The following is a 20390-nucleotide window of genomic DNA, read 5'->3' as shown; positions in this document are numbered from 1 at the left end:
CAAAATGTTTATTTTAAAAGAAAACATTTCTTGTCAGATGAGAGAATTCTTGAAAGTTATCTCGGATTCATTCAAAGGGTTATGTAGTTTAGCCCTTGTAGTGTGTTTTGAAAGCACACTCCCTTTCCTTTAGTATCCGTCTCACCATCTGGGCACTTCACTGTAATAATGCAGGAGTTCAGATGTCATTAATTCCCGGAAACTGCAGTTTCCTCAGTATGTAATGTAAACAGTCAGAATAACGCAGCAATGAAAATCTTCCATACTGGTGACATTGTGATGAATCCATAATCTTAATCTAAAATTATAACTTTTAAAGTTATTTTATGCCAAATTCTTTCTTGCAAAGGTCGCTGCCTTGCTTCTTTTACTCTTACGACTAAACAATTTGTTTCCTAATCTGGAGGGTCCCGAACTCCTCCTCCCTAACTTCAGAGCAATTGTTGTGCCAGATAAGATAGTAGTTCAAACCTGTTATTGGTGTCTTGGAAATGGAGTAAGCCAAAAGGGGGTTGGAACTGATAGGCACAGTCTGCCCATCAGCATAACAGCGCACCCAGCGGAGGGACTGAATTTATAAACAAAGTTGTACTTTTATATTTCAGCATTTTTGGTGTTGGAATTCTGAAACCTTTTCTGTGGATAATTAAAATATTCAATTCGTACTCCTTTACTGAATAAAACCTTAGGGTTGCGCTGGTCTAAAATAGCACCTACTGCAGAAGCGCACATTTGTTCTTTCCGAGAACTGGCATAGGCATGATGGACCAAATGGCCCTCTGTGCTGTAACCATTCTCTGATGCTGTGATTCGATTTTATTCAGCTTTCAATGATTAGATTATTCCACACCCGAGGTTAGTAACCATGAAATAATTGTGAATACTCAAAAGTGAAAAACAACAGATCAGGGTCACATTGTGGGATTCAGGCCATACGATTCTATTGGGCTACATCGGCAAGTCTTGAGTGCCCACCCGTCCCGAGTATTGCGCACAATCTGTTTTCTGGCCACTTAAAGGAGTTTCCATCTTAACGTTCCTTCGTATGCACGACTTTCAGCAGAAAAAAAACCTCAAGCTGTATCGCAAGATGCTGCAGCCAGAGCTCTGAATTTCCCTGACAAGATATGAGCTGGAAAAACCCACTGGTGGCAATCTGCCTGTCACACGTCATTAACTTCAGGAAGCTGCAAACAGCCTCTCTGCAAATACCAGAATCTCTAGGCATCAAACGACAGAAGCCAAGATTGTTTTGTCTTTTTGTCCTGCAAACACCAAATGCAGCATGTTTTTACAAAAAAATTCAGAAAGTCAAATAGGCTTAGCGTGGAACGTGACAGTACACGTTTGTTTCAAATCAAAAAAAAAATGCTGACCAGCATTCCATTTCAAACTGCATGAAAAGTTCATATCTACCTACATCTACAGCATAGCTATTACAAAAGGCTTGACTCCTTCACTAACTCTAAATTGGCATGCGGTACAGGAAAGGCAGTGAGCCCTGACAACATCTCAGCTGTAGCAATGAAAACCTGCACTCTGAACTAACCGCACCCCTAGCCAAGCTGCTCCAGTGCAGCTACAACACTGGCATCTATTCGACAGTGTGGAAAACTGCCCAGTTATGTCCTGTCTGCACGAAGCAGGATGCAGCTAATCCAATCAATTATCACCATATCGCTCAATTCTCTTGTCACCAACAAAGTGATGCAAGATGTTCCTTACCGTCTGTCAAGCCGCACTTACTGAGCAGCAACCTGCTGACTGATTTTCAGTTAGGGTGCCAGCTGGGCCACTTAACACCAGTCCTTATTACAGCCTTTGTCCAAATATTGACAAAACAGCTGAAGTCCAGAGAGGAGAATGACTGTATTTGACCTCAAGGCAGCATTTGACTAAGTGAAGCATCAAGGAGCCCTAGCAAAATTCAAAGCAAATGGGAGTTGGAGGAAAATTGTCCACTGGTTGGAGTTGTTCTGAATACAAAGGAAAATGGTTGTGGTGGTTGGAGGTCAATTATCTCAACTCCAGGATATCACTGAAGGAATTCCTCAGCCCAGCTATCTTCAGCTGACCTTCCTTCCATTATAAAGTCAGAAGTGAGGATACTCATTGATGATTGCATGGTTCTTAGTACTGTTTGCAACTGATCTGATTCATTATTGTCATATGTATTAGTATACAATATTGCTCCTTGTGCACTATACAGACAAAGCATAGAGAAGGAAAGGAGAGAATATAGAATGTACTGTTATAGTCATGTCTATGGTAACGGAAAGATCAACTTAATATAAGATAGGTTTATTCAAAAGTCTGATGGCAGCAGGGAAGAAGCTGTCCTTGAGTTGGTTGGTGGCTGACCTCAGACTTTTGTATCTTTTTCCTGATGGACGAAGACAGAAGAGAGAATGTCAGGGGTCCAAGGGGTCCTGGATTATGCTGGCTGCTTTTCCGTGGCGACAGGAAGTGTAGACAATCAGTGGTTGGGAAGCTGATGGGCTGGGATTCGTTCATGACTTTTTGTAGTTTCTTGTGGCCTTAGGTAGAGCAGGAGCCATACCAAGCTGTGATACAACCAGAAAGAATGCTTTCTGTGGTGCACCTGTAAAAGTTGATGAGAGTCATTGTGTAAATGCCAAATTTCCTTGGCCTCCTGAGAAAGTAGAAGTATTGGTGGGCTTTCTTAACTATAGCGCAGGGACCAGGACAGGTTGTCGATGATCTGAACACCTAGAAACTTGAAGCTCTCAACCATTCCACTTCATCCCTATCCTGACCCCTTGCAATTTTGTACAGATCTCCCTTCAGCCTCCTCTGTCCTGAGAACAACTTCAGCCTTTCCAATCTTTCCTCAGAGCTGCAATTTTCCAGTCCTGGCAACATCCTCTGTACCTTCTCTAATACAATTACACCTTTCTATAATGAGGGGACCAGAACTTTGTACAGCCTCACTAATGATTTATACAGTTCCAGCATAATCTCCCTAATTTTAGATTCTGTGCTCTTGGCTAGTAAATGGAAGGATTTCAAATGCCTTCTTATCAATCTTATCGACAATCCTGCTACCTTCAGGGATTTACCCCAAGGTTGCCACTATACTTCTTGCTGTCCTTCCACCTTCTACCTTCTAAATGTGAAGTCCAAAACTCTGCTCTCCCAGTCTAACTTGCACCAAGTCATGTTCACCACCCCTGTGTTTGCTGATTGAAATTGGCTCTCAGTGAAGGAATAGTTTTAAAATGATCATCCTTGTTTTCAAGTCCCTCTATCACCTTGCTCCGCCCTATCTCCTTAATTTTCATCAGCTCCAGAACATTCTGAGATATCTGCATTCCTTCAATTCAGGATCCTTGCACATCTCCAATTTTCATCACTCCACTTTTAGTGGCCTTGCTTTCAGCTGCTAAGGCCCAAGCACTGGAATTCCCTCTAAAATTCTCAGCTTTTACATCTCCTTTAGAAGCTTGAAAAATAGTCAGTTTTATCATCTTCTTCAAGTTGTCAGTATTAGCCTGAATGTGTTCCTTCGGCTGTTTTACTGTCTGGAATCAGTTCCATACGGTTCAGGAAACCTGGTCGGTATGGCCGAGTTGGGCCGAAGGGCTTAGATCTGTGCAGTATATCTCAATGACTGTATATAAATGCAAGTTGTTCCCCATACTAGCCTGTGACTGAGCTTGGAAAAGCCTTCGCCAGACTGTCTACTTTTGCATTTGCTGGGATGGGGAGATCAATTTGCTAAATCGTGCACATCAGGTCCATTTTGCTTCTCCATGTTGCAGCATATCCATGTAAAAGGAATGTAAGGGTGATTGGTCAATCTTAAATGAGAAGTTTGAAAAGATGTTCAGTTTTGTTTGTCTATTTTGTTCAGTTATTTATAGCTTGAAATCTCCTTGTTGTTGGAGAGAAAACCAATACAGTTGATTTAAATCAGTTGAAATTACTCAATTAATCCAAGGCTGAGCAATTTTGTATATTTTTAGGGTTGTTTTGGTGCAGTCTACGAGTCAAAGGCAACGATTCCACTCAGTCTGTTACTGCTGATATCTTAATTAGTCTGTAGGAAGGTAAGCAAAAGTCAGTGAACTTGGCTGGGACAGCAGAGCCTAAATGCTAAACCCTGTGTTTATCGGAGTAGACCTGTCTGCTGCTTTTATTGATGAGAATAATTTCCGCATAGCTACGTGATGGGAATCACACTTGGCTATTAGCATTACAGACTTCCTGTAAACAAGGCAACTACAGTAAAAGTAAAACTGGACATAGTCTGTCCTCCAGCTGTTATCATTTTTTAAAACTCTGCAGATTGTTTTGTTTTTGCTTTGTGCAGTGCCTCTGTAAGTTTGCAATCGGTATTCAAGATGATTCTCAACACTTGAGCTCCTTGTCTGGAGTTCAGACTCTTGCAGAAATTGATTTTGCATTAAATTTCAGCCCTTTTCAATGTTGATGACATGATCTTTAAAATCTATTTCATCAGTCAGGGCATTGAGCATAGGAGTTGGGACATTGTTACAGTTGTATAAGTCATTGGCGAGGCCGCACTTGGAATATTGTGGACAGTTTTGGTGACCCTGTTATAGTAAAGACTTTTTTTTATTCATTCGTGGGACGTGGGCGTCGCTGGCTGGCCAGCATTTACTGTCCTTCCCGAGTTGCCCTCGAGAAGGTGGTGGTGAGCTGCCTTCTTGAATCGCTGCAGTCCACGTTCTGTGGGTTGACTCACTACCATTAGGGAGGGAATTCCTGGATTTTGACTGAACGATTGTGAAGGAACGGTGATATATTCCCAAGTCAGAATGGTGAGTGGTTTGGAGGGGTACTTGCAGTTGGTGATGTTCCCATTTATCTGCTAGCCTTGTCTTTCTAGACGGAAGCGGTCATGGGTTTGGAAAGTGCTGTCTAAAGATGTCTGGTGAATTGCTGCAGCGCATCTTGTAGATAGTACACACTGCTGCTACTGAGCGTTCGGTGGTGAAGGGATTGAACGTTTGTAGATGCGATGCCAGTCAAGCAGGCCGCTTTATCCTGGACGGTGTCAAGCTTATTCAGCATTGTTGGAGCTGCAACCATCCAGGCAAGTGGGGAGTATTCCATCACACTCCTGATTTGTGCCTTGTAGATGGTAGATAGGCTTTGGTGAGTCAGGAGGTGAGTTACTCACCACAGTATTCCTAGCCTCTGACCTGCTCTTGTAGCCCCATGTTTATATGGTGAGTCCAGTTGAGTTTCTGGTCAGTGGTAAGCCCAATGATGTTGACATTGATAAACTGGAAAGAGCGCAAAGAAGATTTACTAGGATGTTGCCAGGACGAACGGGCCTGAGCTATAGGGAGAGATTGGCCAGGCTAGGACTTTATTCCTTGAAATGTAGGAGAATGAGAGGGTGATCTTATTGAGGGGCATAAAATGATGAAGGGCATAGAAAGGATGAACGCACACGGTCTTTTTCCCAGGGAAGGAGAATTGGAAACTAGCAGGCATAGGTTTAAGATGAGCAGGGAAAGATTTAAAAGGGACCTGAGGGGCAACTTCTTCACGCAGAGGGTGGTGTGTATATAATGAGCTGCCAGCGAAAACAGTTGAGAAAGGTAAAATAGCAGCATTTAAAAGGCATTTGGATAAGTACATGGATGGGAAAGGATTAAAGGGATGGGGGCCAAATGTAGGACTCACTTGGACAGCGCCACGGTTGGTGTGGACTGGTTGAGCTGAAGAGACGGTTTCCACGCTGTATCGCTCTATGACTCTACCACCCAAAACGAATGCACCACATTCTAATAAAAGAGAGCAGGGTCTGACAGTGAAGTGACTTAAAATGTCTTGTTACCTGTGAATTATCCACTGAATTTGATCCACTGGGGCTTAAAATGGTCACAGGATTTGAGGTGTGATGTTAAAATGAACAACTGCACTTCTGTAATAACATAGTTCCAATACAAGGTATTTAATAATATTTTCATTCGTCAATAGTAAGTTGCAGTCAGGTGCTAACAGAATATGTGCAATGCGAAAGATTTTTAACTGTTTGCATGTAACTGCTAAAGTTTATATCTGTCTATAATTTGATTTTATAATTTGTCTTCTCAACATTTAAGGAAGTACAGTATATGAAACAATGCAGCAGAACCAGGTCACTTAATGAACGTCCTAAGGGTTCATATAGCTCTTTCTTCCGATTCTAGACAAGCTTCATTAGAGTAATGATGCACTTAAAACTGTGTTTACACAATAAATGTTTCAGAGGTATTTATGTACTGTTTGGTTACATTTGAGTAATTTTAGTATCCTCGCACTGATTAAATAATAACGGTCACTCGAGTTCAGTTAGAGTTCTGTTTATGTGGACGGCTGCTACTTTGTGGCGTTTTGTAGACATTAGTAAGGGATTTCCGTGCCACGGAGTGAAATATTTTACCAAAGTCGGCAGCCATGTTGTACACAAAACTTGCCTTAAGCCAGGTTTACGTGCTGCTTGGGTGTGTGACCACACATTATAACGTGACAGATTAGACACTAACAACAACCTTGAAATATTATGTTGTAACAACAGAAAATGGTGCAGAAACTCAGCAGGACTAACAGCATCTGTCAAGAGAGAGTAGAGCCAAAGTTTTGAGTCTGGATGGCCCTTCAGAGCAGACTCGAAATATTGGCTCTATTCTCTCTCGACAGTTGCTATCAGGTCTGCTGAGTTTCTCTAGCACTTTCTGTTTTTGTTTCAGATTCCAGCATCTGCAGCATTTTGCACTTATCTTACAATGATGTTGTACTGCACTAACGTCAGTAACCTTTTTATTGACATTGTGGAACATTCACGTCAGCTGAGTAACATGTACAGCACTCTGGGAGGGGATGACCCAAGGTGGAGGGGAATTTAGTCTAACCTGCAGTTCACTGCCAGTAGTTATAGTTTCAGCAGGAACAAGACAACTCTTACTCTCCCACCCCATTTTAAAGAGCATAAACTAATTATTAATCAACCGATGAGTACAAAAACGCATCACTGAGAAGAATTATAATTTCAGAAGTCTTTCATAGATTCCGGGGATGGATTTATCTTTTTGTTTAAAAATAGCTTTGCCGACAATGCTGTTTCATTCTCAGGTCACCGTGCCCGATATGCTGCAATGTGGAATAAGCGTTTTACATTTTTGAACTACAAATAATTCCGCACCTTTGGTATTCACATCAATTTGACTTTTAGGTTCAGTAGTGGGACTGAGGATGAAGCGATTGGACATTCTGGTGGAGGTTCAGGTGGATATCTGGAACATGTTTTCAGGCATGCTGCTAAGGAACTCTTTGGAATTGACGTACATGAAATTATGTATAAAACACTCAGGTAGGTAGTTTCACCTTTTCACTGATACTTATTTCTCTTGTATCGGAATATGTGAAATTGGAGCAGAAGTAGGCCATTTGGCCCCTCGTGCCTGCTCTCCCGTTCACAAGATCCTTCAAAGAGCATTAGTAAATTAATTAAACATGATTTCATTTTCATAAAACAGTGCTGATTCTTCCCAATCATCTTGAACTTGAATGCCCAGCTATAACTTATTTAATGATCAATTCCTACACCTTCCCCATGAAAGATGTCAAGCTAACTGGTCTATAATTTTCTGTTTTCTGCCTCCTGCTCTTATTGAATAGCGGGGTTAAATTTGCGATTTTTCAGTCTGCTAGTACCTTTGCTGGATCTAATGAGTTTTGGAAAATTAACTCTAATGCATCAACTGTTTCATGAACCACCTCTTTTAAGATGCTCAGATGAAGTTCACCAGGACCTGGAGACTTGTCGGCCTTAGCTGCATCAGTGTGCTCAGTATAACTTCCCTAGTGGTAGTAATTTCAACAAGTTTCTCTCTCATTTCCATCTCCTGAGTTACAGAAATTATTGGAATATGTTTCTTGTAATCTGTCTAGTAAAGATTGAAGCAAAATATGTTCATTTCATCTGCCATTTCCTTAGTATCTACTACTAACTCCCCATTCCCTCGCCCCAGGCTACCAACACTCACTTGAGTTATTTTTTTCCTGTTTAAACCTATATAAACTCTTGCTACATTTCTATATTCCGAAGCTAGTTTTTTTTTAAGTTTTACCGTTTATTAGCGTCACAAGTAGGCTTACATTAATACTGCAGGGAAGTTACTGTGAAAATTCCCTAGTTGCCACACTCCGGTGCCTGTATGGGTACATCGAGGGAGAATTTAGCACGGCCAGTGCACCTAACCGGCACACCTTTTGGACTGTTCGAAGAAACTGGAGCACCCAGAGGAAATCCACACTGATACGGGGAGAACAGGCAAACTCCACACAATCACCCAAGCTGGAAATCAAACCCAGGTTCCTGGCACTGAGGTCACAGCTAACCACTGTGCCACCATGCTAGATAGCTTCCTCATGCATTCTAATCTCTTTCTCCTTATTAACATTTTAGGCAATCTGTTGTTTTTCATATTCCGACCCATCATCTGACATGCCATTCATCTTTGTGCAGTTGTATGTTTTTTCCTTACGTTTGATGCTTTCCTCGTTCAGTTAACCACGAATGATGACTTCTCCGTATGGAATTTTTATTGACAGCAGGAACGTACTTACCCTGAGTATTCTGAAATATCCATTTAAATATATACCTCTGCTTCTGTATTGATCTATCCCCGAGTGTAGCGTACCAGTTCCCTTCACTTAGCTCAACTTACATGCCCACGCGTTTCAGTTTAGAATGGTAGTCTTACGCACAGTTTGAAAGAGCGGGTCTAAAATTCAGTCATATTGTGGTCGCTTACTACCTTGGGGTGTCCTTATCCTGAAGTATTAATTAATCCTGTCACTTTACGTAATATAATCTGCTGTCTGGTTGGTTCAAGAGCGTGCTGCTTTAAGATACTCCCAACAGCATTCTGCGAACTCCTCATCCAGGCAACTGCTGCCAGTCTGATTCTAACAATTTATATGTGGATTAAAGTCACCCATGATTATTGCTGTTCTTTTATCACAAACACCCAATATTTCTGCTATACTTTGCCTACATTGTGGTTACTTAGGAGGGCTGTAGACCCACAAGTGACTCCTTTTCCTGACTATTCCTCATCTCCAGCCAAACCGATTACTATTAATGCCATCCTTGATCAATAGGGTTATCGCTAACTTTTGATTAGAACAGAAATATTTGATTCTCATGATCACTTAGAGTATGTATTGAGTAATGAGTCACAGCAAAAGGACATTTCTTGATCCATTTGTCAGTTTAGACTGAGTTACCTTAGCTAGAAAGAAGGCTCACAACACAGGGCTGTTAGAATGCTGCAGTCTCTCTCAGCTGGAAGGACAATGTCGGTCAGTGTTCCCACTCCTGTGGAAATGACTTCCATCATTAATGCACTTAGGATTGGATGAGAGCAGGTTTGGATTTGGCTGTGAGGCACCTGACCATCACACACACAGCTAATGTTGAGCTGAATCAGCCAGGGCCAGGCCTGTAACTCGGGAAACAATTGTAGCCCCTAATTCAGTATCTCTGTAACAACCAAATGTCCTTTAATAATTTTGTCAAGGTCAACTGTGCTAAAAACTTGTAGAAACAAATAGGCTACCTTTCAGTGATTATAAATTGAGAAATTATTACCACAACCATTATTTGGCAAGAAAGGAAAAATGCTGTTATTATTCACATGTTTTGCTTTAGTTTGCTTCTGGTGGTCTGGGCTAACAAAGGAAGTGACCTAACATAAGGGACTTTAAATATCCAATACTAAAAGGTTGCTTCTTTATTCCAAATCGTCTCTTAAGATAATTTCTATTCACCTGATTAATGCATTTGAATTTCATGTATCACACCTTGTGTAGATCTGTAATTAACCATACAAATGTGGAAGAGATCATTAAGACAGCAGTTCTGTACCAGAGGTTAATTTTATCACGCTGATCATATTTCCTCTGTTCCTTATTGTGTTGTTTGGTAGTTCTCCATGTCCAATAACCTACAGAAAGCAAGGCTTCTTGAGGACAATTTAGATATACCGAAGACGTTTTCTGATCAGTTTTGTTTTAAACTTTATCTACTCTGGCTGCTTCATAAAACAGCATTTTATTACCTTTGAAGCACGTGTAACTTTCTTGAATTTGTTCATTGCTAATCAGCTTGGGAGTCAAGACAACAACTTCTCAGGAATTTCTTTAGCTACTGTGCTTCAACCGGTCACGCATTTTGTCGTACGCAAAGATGGTCACGTAACAATGAAGAACCATAGAATCCCTACATTGCAGAAGGAGGCCATTTGGCCCATCGAATCTGCACTAACTCCCTGAAAGAGCGTCTTACCTAGGTTTTAATAAGCTTTAACTGACACCTTGGCTTTGAATATTTTGTATAACTGGCGATCGGGCAATAATTTTTCGAATCGTTCCTTTCTGTAGGAATAAAGATTTCCAGGAGGTAACGTTGGAACAGGATGGAAGGGTTCTGCTGCGCTTTGCACTAGCCTACGGATTCAGAAATATTCAGAACCTGGTGCAGAAGTTGAAGCGAGGAAAATTGATGTACGATTACGTGGAAGTGATGGCTTGTCCTTCAGGTAAAGCGTTACAGGCACGTTTTTGTCGGGGGGAGATGGAAATTTAGGTCGAGTGTGAGAAATGCTTGCTGCAGCTCGTGCGGTAGAAAAATAAACAGCCTGCGGATCTGTTTGGAAACACAAAATACAAATTCAGTCGGTGCCTTGTGCTCTTTCAGGACTTTTTTTGTACATGTTCATATTCTATAAAGTTTCGCCTTTTCATTTGAGTTTTTCCCCAATACTCTGATTGACTTTTCCACGGCATTGCAGACAGTGTGAGATTCAGCAGGATTGGAAAACGGGCAGCTGTTGGCTGTAAATCGATTGTCATTTAAAATCATTCATTCTGTCCTTCCTTTCATATTTTTGATATTAATTCCTGATGTTCTGCATTATAATGGAAACTGCCTGTGTAAAAGTTTTATGCTGTAATTATTCTCAACTGCCAGTCGCAACCTCAAATGAGGCTTTGGTGGGGTATGATTACAGGAACAATTTGCAATGGCTGGTTTCTATTCTGAATGGTGGCATAAGAGTTTATATGGGCAAAGATTGAAAGGAAGCGAAGCTTTAAATATTTTAATAGTTGATTCCCTCTGAGTTTGCACGTGGCAGAGGGTCAGGCCTTCAGGTGAGGAAAGATTAAAGCAAGGGGATAACGTGCCTCGATTGCACGGACATAACGGGGTATCCATTTTAAGCTGTGTTCTTGCCTTATTGTTGTAGTTTCTTTAAATATTCTCATTCATAATGGAAGCCTGTAATGTAAACATGTTTACATTATGGTGACTAGTGGAGTGCCCCAGGGGTCGGTGCTGGGGCCTCAGCTATTTACCATTTATATAGATGATCTGGAGGAGGGAACCGAGCGTAGGGTGTCGAAATTTGCTGATGACACCAAAATTGGTGGAAAGGCAAATTGTGTGGAGGGTGTGGAGAGTCTGTAGAAGGATCTAGATAGGCTGGGCGAATGGGCCAGGAAATGGCAAATGGAATTTAATGTTGGCAAGTGCGAGGTGGTCCACTTTGGTAGGAATAATGGTGGGAAGGACTATTACTTACGTGGAGAAAAACTGCAGCAGGCGACGGCGCAGAGGGACCTCGGGGTCCTTGTGCACGAGTCGCAGAAACCCAGCCTGCAGGTGCAGCAGGTGGTCAGGAAGGCGAATGGGATGCTGGCCTTCATCGCGAGGGGGCTTGAATATAAAAGTAGGGAGGTCTTGCTGCGGCTGTATAGGGCATTGGTGAGGCCGCAGCTGGAGTACTGTGTGCAGTTTTGGGCGCCGTACTTACGCAAGGATATTTTAGCCTTGGAGGGAGTGCAGAGGAGGTTTACTAGGCTGATGCTGGAGTTGAGGGGGTTGAGCTACGAGGAGAGGCTGAATAGATTAGGCTTGTACTCGTTAGAGTTTAGAAGAATGAGGGGAGATCGCATTGAGACATGATGAATGGGATGGATAGGATAGAGGTGGAGAGACGCTTCCCGCTCAGAAAGGACAGTAGGACTAGGGGGCACAGCCTCAAGATAAAGGGGGGGGGGCGGTTTAGAACAGAGTTGAGGAGGAACTTCTTCACTCAAAGGGTGGTGAATCTCTGGAATTCTCTGCCCGTTGAAGTGGTGGAGGCTGCCTCGCTAAATATTTTTAAGATGTGGGTTGATGGGTTTTTGATGAGAGAGGGGATTAAGGGTTACGGGGAGAGGGCGGGAATGTGGAACTGAGCCACGACAGATCAGCCATGATCTTATTGAATGGCGGGGCAGGCTCGAAGGCCTAGTTGGCCTACTCCTGCTCCTATTTCTTACGTTTATGTTTGCATCCCTTTGAAAGCTGGAAGCGATGTACTTTCAGTTTTGCTGGAGAAAAGTGTACTTGCAGCTCAAATTAACACAAGTGTGAATGTGGAAATTTAGAATATACAGGCAATGTGCACATGCAAGATTTTTAATTATAAATTACTGGTTTTGTTAATGTCTCTATCCGAAAGGACACTTGTAGCAGATTCCCATCAGTGGTGTCATTTTCAGTTTTAGCTACATGGTTTTTAATTGACCTATTAGATATGTTACAGCTCTGCAACAATTCACATTTAATCTGGAATGTAATTATGTAGAAAATCAATTTCAAGGTTAAAACAGAATGCCCAAGGATGTAGTTCTGCTTCCATATACTTCAGAGCATTTTTTTTAATGGATCAATTTGTCCTGAAAGCCAATGACTAGCGAATCAAATCTGTTTCTGCCTGCAGGTTGTCTCAATGGCGGTGGCCAAATACGAGCAGAAGGATCTGAATCCGGTAAGGATTTGTTGCAACACGTTGAGGAACTTTATACAAGCGTGAAGGTTCAGGCACCAGAAGCAGATGAGTCCGTTAAGGAGCTGTACGAACAGTGGTTCGGAGGTGCTGATAGCAGCAAAAGTTTGAAAGTGCTGCACACACAGTACCACGCGGTGGAGAAAATGAGTAATGCTTTGAATATTAAATGGTAGGGATGTCGAACACCTCCAAGTCTGTACTGAAAACACACAGTGGGCACTAACAAGAACCAGTGCGGAACCTGTTTTAGGCAACGACACATTGACAAAGTGTTTTTGCTCTGGGATCGTTGTGGTTTGAGGGCACAGACTTGTAATGTAGAAATAAATACTCACCTGATGGTATGAACTGACTTCCTGTCAGTCATGAGTGGATGGAAGGTGGGAAATACGACTCACTATAATCAGCAGCAATCGATCAAAACAAGGACAATCAGATGGGAATAAGTACTACCCCTTCTGCTTTAATTCCCCCCTTTCTAAGCCTGAACAAATTATGAGTTAAGAGGAGGGAGTGTTTCCAAAGCATTCTACCATTGAAGAAAATTGAACACTCTTTTTCTGCATGAGGGTGATTCTTCACTTTGCTGGGTGGGAATGGACTGATAACATCTTGTGCTGTTCTGTTTCTGTGGCTTTCAAACAGTTGCCTTCAGAGACAGGCAATTAGCCAATGTAAATATCACTGGGACCCTGGAGTAATATTCACATACACTAAAGTCCAGTACTCAGTTTGAAATTGATTTGTGTTTGTCAGGAGGGGCATTAATACTCCTGGCCTGTCACAAGTGAGAGATGCCCAACTTTCTGCCCACAGTTTGTGTCAGTTTATGTCTGATTTTCTCTGGGTGAGTATCTTCCTGAGACCCCATTATCTACTGCCTGGTGGAATTGGATACCTGAAAATCACTGCAAGTCTCTATTTTCCTTCCCCTGTGAAACACGTAGGCAGAAAGTCAAGGTTGTATTTACAGGCAAGCAACTCCATAAAAGTAGAGATGTGTAACTGGATGATGGAACGTGAACTTGCTGGAAAAGTGTCCACTCCCATGACTTGGCTTTCTCAACTCCTATAATGGGAATAAACCCAGTGCCTTGCCTTGATCAGAGTGAACAGGTTATGAGTAAATTGTTTAAAATAATACTGGAAAACACTTCCTGTTAATCAATCACTACTGATTTTGTAATTGGTTTGGGGCAATTAGCCTGTTCCAGGATCATTTCAAACAAGTTCAGATTCTCAAAAATATTGTTTGTGCTCTTGGATGATTATTTTTCCTGTTTTCACTGTTGCCTTATTCATAATATGAATAAAGTACATTTTTAATAATGTCATTGTTACAGAGAGGAAAATATTGCTGCAGAAGGACACTTCAAACATGTGATTGTGCTTTGTTTTGCAAACTGTAGTGTATGATTTGTGTACAAACTGCTACTTGTGCTGTGTGCCTGTCAGCAGTATGTGTTACCTGATTTTGTAAATAATAAATGGGATTATTTTTCAACATTTTAAATAAAGTGTAAGACTTGTTTAGTTATCTGGTTAAAAGTGAGTCTAAATTCTATTCGTCTCAAAATTAAATGGTGGGGAGAGGGGAGAGGGGAGAGGGGAGAGGGGAGAGGGGAGAGGGGAGAGGGGAGAGGGGAGAGGGGAGAGGGGAGAGGGGAGAGGGGAGAGGGGAGAGGGGAGAGGGGAGAGGGGAGAGGGGAGAGGGGAGAGGGGAGAGGGGAGAGGGGAGAGGGGAGAGGGGAGAGGGGAGAGGGGAGAGGGGAGAGGGGAGAGGGGAGAGGGGAGAGGGGAGAGGGGAGAGGGGAGAGGGGAGAGGGGAGAGGGGACAGGGGAGAGGGGAGAGGGGAGAGGGGAGAGGGGACAGGGGAGAGGGGACAGGGGAGAGGGGAGAGGGGAGAGGGGACAGGGGAGAGGGGAGAGGGGAGAGGGGACAGGGGACAGGGGACAGGGGACAGGGGACAGGGGACAGGGGACAGGGGACAGGGGACAGGGGACAGGGGACAGGGGACAGGGGACAGGGGACAGGGGACAGGGGACAGGGGACAGGGGACAGGGGACAGGGGACAGGGGACAGGGGACAGGGGACAGGGGACAGGGGACAGGGGACAGGGGACAGGGGACAGGGGACAGGGGACAGGGGACAGGGGACAGGGGACAGGGGACAGGGGACAGGGGACAGGGGACAGGGGACAGGGGACAGGGGACAGGGGACAGGGGACAGGGGACAGGGGACAGGGGACAGGGGACAGGGGACAGGGGACAGGGGACAGGGGACAGGGGACAGGGGACAGGGGACAGGGGACAGGGGACAGGGGACAGGGGACAGGGGACAGGGGACAGGGGACAGGGGACAGGGGACAGGGGACAGGGGACAGGGGACAGGGGACAGGGGACAGGGGACAGGGGACAGGGGACAGGGGACAGGGGACAGGGGACAGGGGACAGGGGACAGGGGACAGGGGACAGGGGACAGGGGACAGGGGACAGGGGACAGGGGACAGGGGACAGGGGACAGGGGACAGGGGACAGGGGACAGGGGACAGGGGACAGGGGACAGGGGACAGGGGACAGGGGACAGGGGACAGGGGACAGGGGACAGGGGACAGGGGACAGGGGACAGGGGACAGGGGACAGGGGACAGGGGACAGGGGACAGGGGACAGGGGACAGGGGACAGGGGACAGGGGACAGGGGACAGGGGACAGGGGACAGGGGACAGGGGACAGGGGACAGGGGACAGGGGACAGGGGACAGGGGACAGGGGACAGGGGACAGGGGACAGGGGACAGGGGACAGGGGACAGGGGACAGGGGACAGGGGACAGGGGACAGGGGACAGGGGACAGGGGACAGGGGACAGGGGACAGGGGACAGGGGACAGGGGACAGGGGACAGGGGACAGGGGACAGGGGACAGGGGACAGGGGACAGGGGACAGGGGACAGGGGACAGGGGACAGGGGACAGGGGACAGGGGACAGGGGACAGGGGACAGGGGACAGGGGACAGGGGACAGGGGACAGGGGACAGGGGACAGGGGACAGGGGACAGGGGACAGGGGACCTTGGTGTCATCAGCAAATTTCAACACCCTGCACTCGGTTCCCTCCTCCAGATCATCTATATAAATGGTAAAAAGCTGAGGCCCCCAGCACTGACCCCTGAGGCACTCCACTAGTCACCATCCACCAACCCGAATAGCACCCATTGACCCCCCACTCTCTGCCTCCTATTTGACAACCAATGCCCTATCCACGCTAATACCCTACCCCCAAGTCTGTGCCCCCCTACCTTCTGCGATAACCGCTTCTGTGGCACCTTATCAAACACCTTCTGAAAATCAAGAAACACCACATCCACCAGCTCTCCTCTGTCCACCACCCGAGACACGTTCTCATAGAACTCTAATAAATTCATCAGACACAACTTCCCCTTAATGAAACTGTGCTGCGCCTGCTCTCTCAAACAATCCTCCTCCAGATGTCTCTTTATTTTCTCCTTGATCACAGATTCTAACATTTTACCTACAACAGACATCAAACTAACCGGCCTGTAACTCCCCACCTTTTGCCTGCCACCCTTCTTAAACAACGGCGTAACGTTAGCCGTTTTCCAATCTTCCAGCACTTCCCCAGAATCCAGTGACGTTTGGAAAATAACCACCGAGGCATCCATGATCACCTCCGCCATTTCTGTCAGAACCCTTGGACGCATTCCATCCAGTCCTGGGGACTTGTCCGCAACCACTATTCTCCCCTGAATCTGGCTAAGTTAGGGGTTCCATTTGTAGACACGCAGGGTAGAATAGGTGTAGGATGATGCGGCGGCACAGGCTCATTGGGCCAAAGGGCCTGTTTCCTGTGCTGGGTTGTTCTTTGTTCTTTAACCAGTCCCTCCAGTCTGTCAAGCACTGCCTCTCTAGTAACAATAATGTCTTCAGGCCCTCCACTCCTACCATCTTTCCATCACTAACAAACACCCAACAAACTATTCACATCCTCCTCCATGAAGAGCAAAACAAAAAAGTTATTCAGGGCCTCAGCCATTTCCCCGTCCCCTACCACTAAGTCCCCCCTCTCATCCTCTAAGGGTCCAACGTTCACCCTAGCCAGCCTCTTCCTTTTTATATATTTATAAAAACTCTTGCTTTCCTTTTTTATATTAAGCGCTAGCCCAGCTTCATAGTTTCTCCTACCCTTCTTTATCAATTTCTTTGTCGATCTTTGTTGACATTTAAACCTCTCCCAATCCTCTTCTCACCCACTACTCTTAGCTACTCGAAATGCCTCCGCTTTTAATTTAACACTTTCCTTCACCTCCTTCGTTATCCATGGCTGATCATCTCTCCTCCTACAGTCCTTTTTAACCGTCGGAATAAATTTCTGCTGAGCACCGAGAAAGATCTCCTTCAAGATCCTCCACTGCTCCTCAGCAGACCTACCTTCCAACGCGCTCCCCCAGTCAACATTCGCCAATTCCTCTGTCATCCTACCGTACTCCCCTCGGTTCAAACAAAGGACGCATGTCCGGGAACCCACTTTCTCCTCCTCCATCTGCACCAGAAACTCCACCGTACAATGATCGCTCTCCCCGAGAGGATCCTTCACCGCAAGCTCCCTAATTCTACCCGTCTCGTTACATAACACCAGATCCAAGATAGCTCGCTCCCTCGTCGGCTCCAACACACACCGTTCGAGGAAACTATCCCGGCAGCGTTCCAAGAACTCCTCCTCGAGCCCATCGCGTCCAACGTGGGTCAACCAATCGACATGTAGACTGAAATCCCCCATAATTATCGCCATTCCATTCCTGCACGCCGCACTTATTTGCGCGTTAACAGCCCGCCCCACCTCCAGATCATTACTTGGGGGCCTATAGACGACACCCACCAGCGTCTTCCTCCCTTTGCTGTTCCTAATCTCCACCCACAACGATTCCACTTTCTGCTCCTTGACTCCAATATCATCCCTTGCTACCACCCTGATGCTATCCTTAATCGGCAGAGCTACGCCCCCCACTTTTTCCTCCCGCCTATCCTTCCTAAACACTTGATACCCCTGGACGTTCAGCTCCCAGTCCCTGTCACCTTGCAGCCACATCTCTGTAATGGCCACAAGATCGTATCCATTTGTGTCGATCTGCGTCACCAGCTCGTCCACCTTATTCCGAATGCTTCGTGCATTCAGATAAAGCGCCTTCGTCCCAGCCTTCACCTGGACCCTATTTGCCGGAACGCCACCAACCATACTCACGCCCCCTACTCCCTTTATTATCGGGACACCCTTGGCCTCTTCCCATACCTGTACCCTATCCTTTACTTTTGACCCTGTAATTTCACCTCCCCTCGCAGCCTCCTCCTCCCCAATTAGTTTAAAGCCCTGTCTACAGTCCTATTTACACAATTCGCCAGGACTCTGGTCCCAGCACGGTTCAGACCGACCCCATCCCGGCCAAACAGGTCCCACCTACCCCAATACTGATGCCAATGCCCCGTAAATTCAAACCCATTCCTCCCACACCAATCCCTGAGCCACCCATTCACTTCCTTAATCTTATCAACCTTACGCCCATCCGCACACGGTTCAGGCAGTCGTCCAAAGATAACCACCTTGTTGGTTCTACTTTTTAATTCCGTTCCCAGCTTTTCATACTCCCTCCCCAGATCCTCAGTTCGCATTTTGCCTACGTCGTCGGCACCCACGTGTACCACAACGACCGGATTCTCACCCTCCCACTCCAGGTTCCTCTGCAGCCCAGATGTGACATCCTGGACCCGAGCACCAGGCCGACGACACACCCTTCTGTGCACTTTGTCATTGTGACAAAGGACAGTGTCAATACCCTTCACCCCACTATCCCCAATTACTACTACGTTCCTTTTCCCCTTCTCTTTGCCTATGTCCTGCTGCATCACTGTACCGTGTGCAGTTTGCTCACCGACCTCACCTCCCTCGTTCTCGTCCACACTGGAAGCAAGAACCTCAAACCTGTTATGCAGATCGAGAGGCTGAGGCATTTGGTCCCCACCCTCCTTCCTCCGGTCCCCACCCTCCTTCCTCCGGTCCCCACCCTCCTTCCTCCTCTCAGCAGCCCCCTCCTGTTCCTGGTCCTTAGAGTTAGCCAGTCTAGGGGGTGTGGATGTCTCTTGCACACCATTATCAATGTCACCCTCTCTCCCCCTGATGAGCCTCAGCGTCTGTAGCTCAGAGGCCAGCTCATCTACCTTGAGCTGGAGCTCCTCCAGCGACCTGCACTTACTGCAGACGTGGTCACTGGGAAGGACCCTGGGGTCCACCAGCTCCCACATCATACAGAAACCACACATCACATGCCCCTCCATTATTCACTGTGGTAATACTGAGCACCAATTTCAACACAAACTTACCTGGCCCTTTTCTCCCAAGCCCTTACATCCTAAGCCCTAGCAGCTCACTCAGCTTCCCTCTCACTCCGCTGCCCGCTCCGACGCTGCCCGCTGTCTACACCAGGCCTCCTTTTAAACCTGGCATGGTTTAAAAGCCTGCTCCCCCACAAATCCCAGCTATCCACTCCCTTTGAATTCTTAAAGCGGTAAACACAAAAAGTCCGCAAAAATGCTTCTAAATGAATCTAACAGCTCTACAAGGTCAGTTCTTACTAAACACTAAAAAGCCCACGAAAATACTTTTAAATGATTTGAACAGTTTTTAAACCGGTACTTTCTTACCTGACTCAGTGCTCCTTCACTCCGCCCGCTCCAGCGAACAATGGAAGGGTTCACCCGGTGAGTACCTTATAATAATGAATGAAGAATGGTAAGGAATGTGGGATTTACTATCACCTGAAGTTATTAGAATCGATGCATTTCAGATAAACCTAGGGGTGTGCACTGGGGGGAGTGAGGGGGTAAGGAATGCAATGTTCTGCTGGGAGGATGAGGTGAAGCACAAGGAGCTGCACGAGCAGGTGGGGCTGAATGGCCTGTGTTTTGAAATCCATGATGGTTTAGATCGAAGCACCAGATGACTGTGACTTGTCCGTCTCAGGGAATAACAGACTCCGGTCTGGATGCTCGTGAGTTCAGGAGTGGCAATGTGAGTACTTGGACAACCAGGTTGTCAATGAGCACAGGATTTAACATCAATACCATCTGAAGATTTGAACTGAATTGAAGAAACATTTGAATTTACCACCTCACCATCAGAAAAGGGGTGAGTTTGAGCCGCAGCTATTTAAATCTCAGATTGCCAATCCCGGTAAAGGCTCAGTGCTGACAGCTGTGTTGTCAGTTCCCTCTGGATGACCTTGTGCAGAGTTCTGGCCGGTAACTGGATAGGAGGCACCATGGGTAGAACGAAGACACCTTTGTCCCTGCTGCCATCAGACTTTTGAATGGACCTACCTCGCATTAAGTTGATCTTTCCCTACACCCTGGCTGTGACTGTAACACTACATTCTGCACTCTCTCCTTTCTTTCTCTATGAACAGTATGCATTGTCTGAATAGTGCGCAAGAAGCAATAGTTT

At 45.6% G+C, this 20390-nt stretch overlaps 1 protein-coding gene across 1 annotated transcript in view; it reads left to right on the top strand.

The window, feature by feature from the left end:
* narfl (nuclear prelamin A recognition factor-like) overlaps nucleotides 1-14384 on the top strand; it is a 35989-nt gene extending 21605 nt beyond the window's left edge. The window contains exons 9-11 of the mRNA XM_080206337.1: nucleotides 7211-7348; nucleotides 10426-10583; nucleotides 12813-14384. Coding sequence (XP_080062463.1) covers nucleotides 7211-7348; nucleotides 10426-10583; nucleotides 12813-13054 — 538 coding nt within the window. The 3' untranslated portion in view covers nucleotides 13055-14384. The remainder of the gene's footprint in view (nucleotides 1-7210; nucleotides 7349-10425; nucleotides 10584-12812) is intronic.
* The last annotated feature ends 6006 nt before the right edge of the window (nucleotides 14385-20390 follow it).

The sequence above is a fragment of the Carcharhinus amblyrhynchos genome, chromosome 18 (genome assembly GCF_965287045.1).
Source record: "Carcharhinus amblyrhynchos chromosome 18, sCarAmb.v2.hapA, whole genome shotgun sequence".
In the NCBI taxonomy this organism is placed as follows: Eukaryota; Metazoa; Chordata; class Chondrichthyes; order Carcharhiniformes; family Carcharhinidae; genus Carcharhinus; species Carcharhinus amblyrhynchos.
This window is presented reverse-complemented; position numbering and strand designations above follow the sequence as displayed.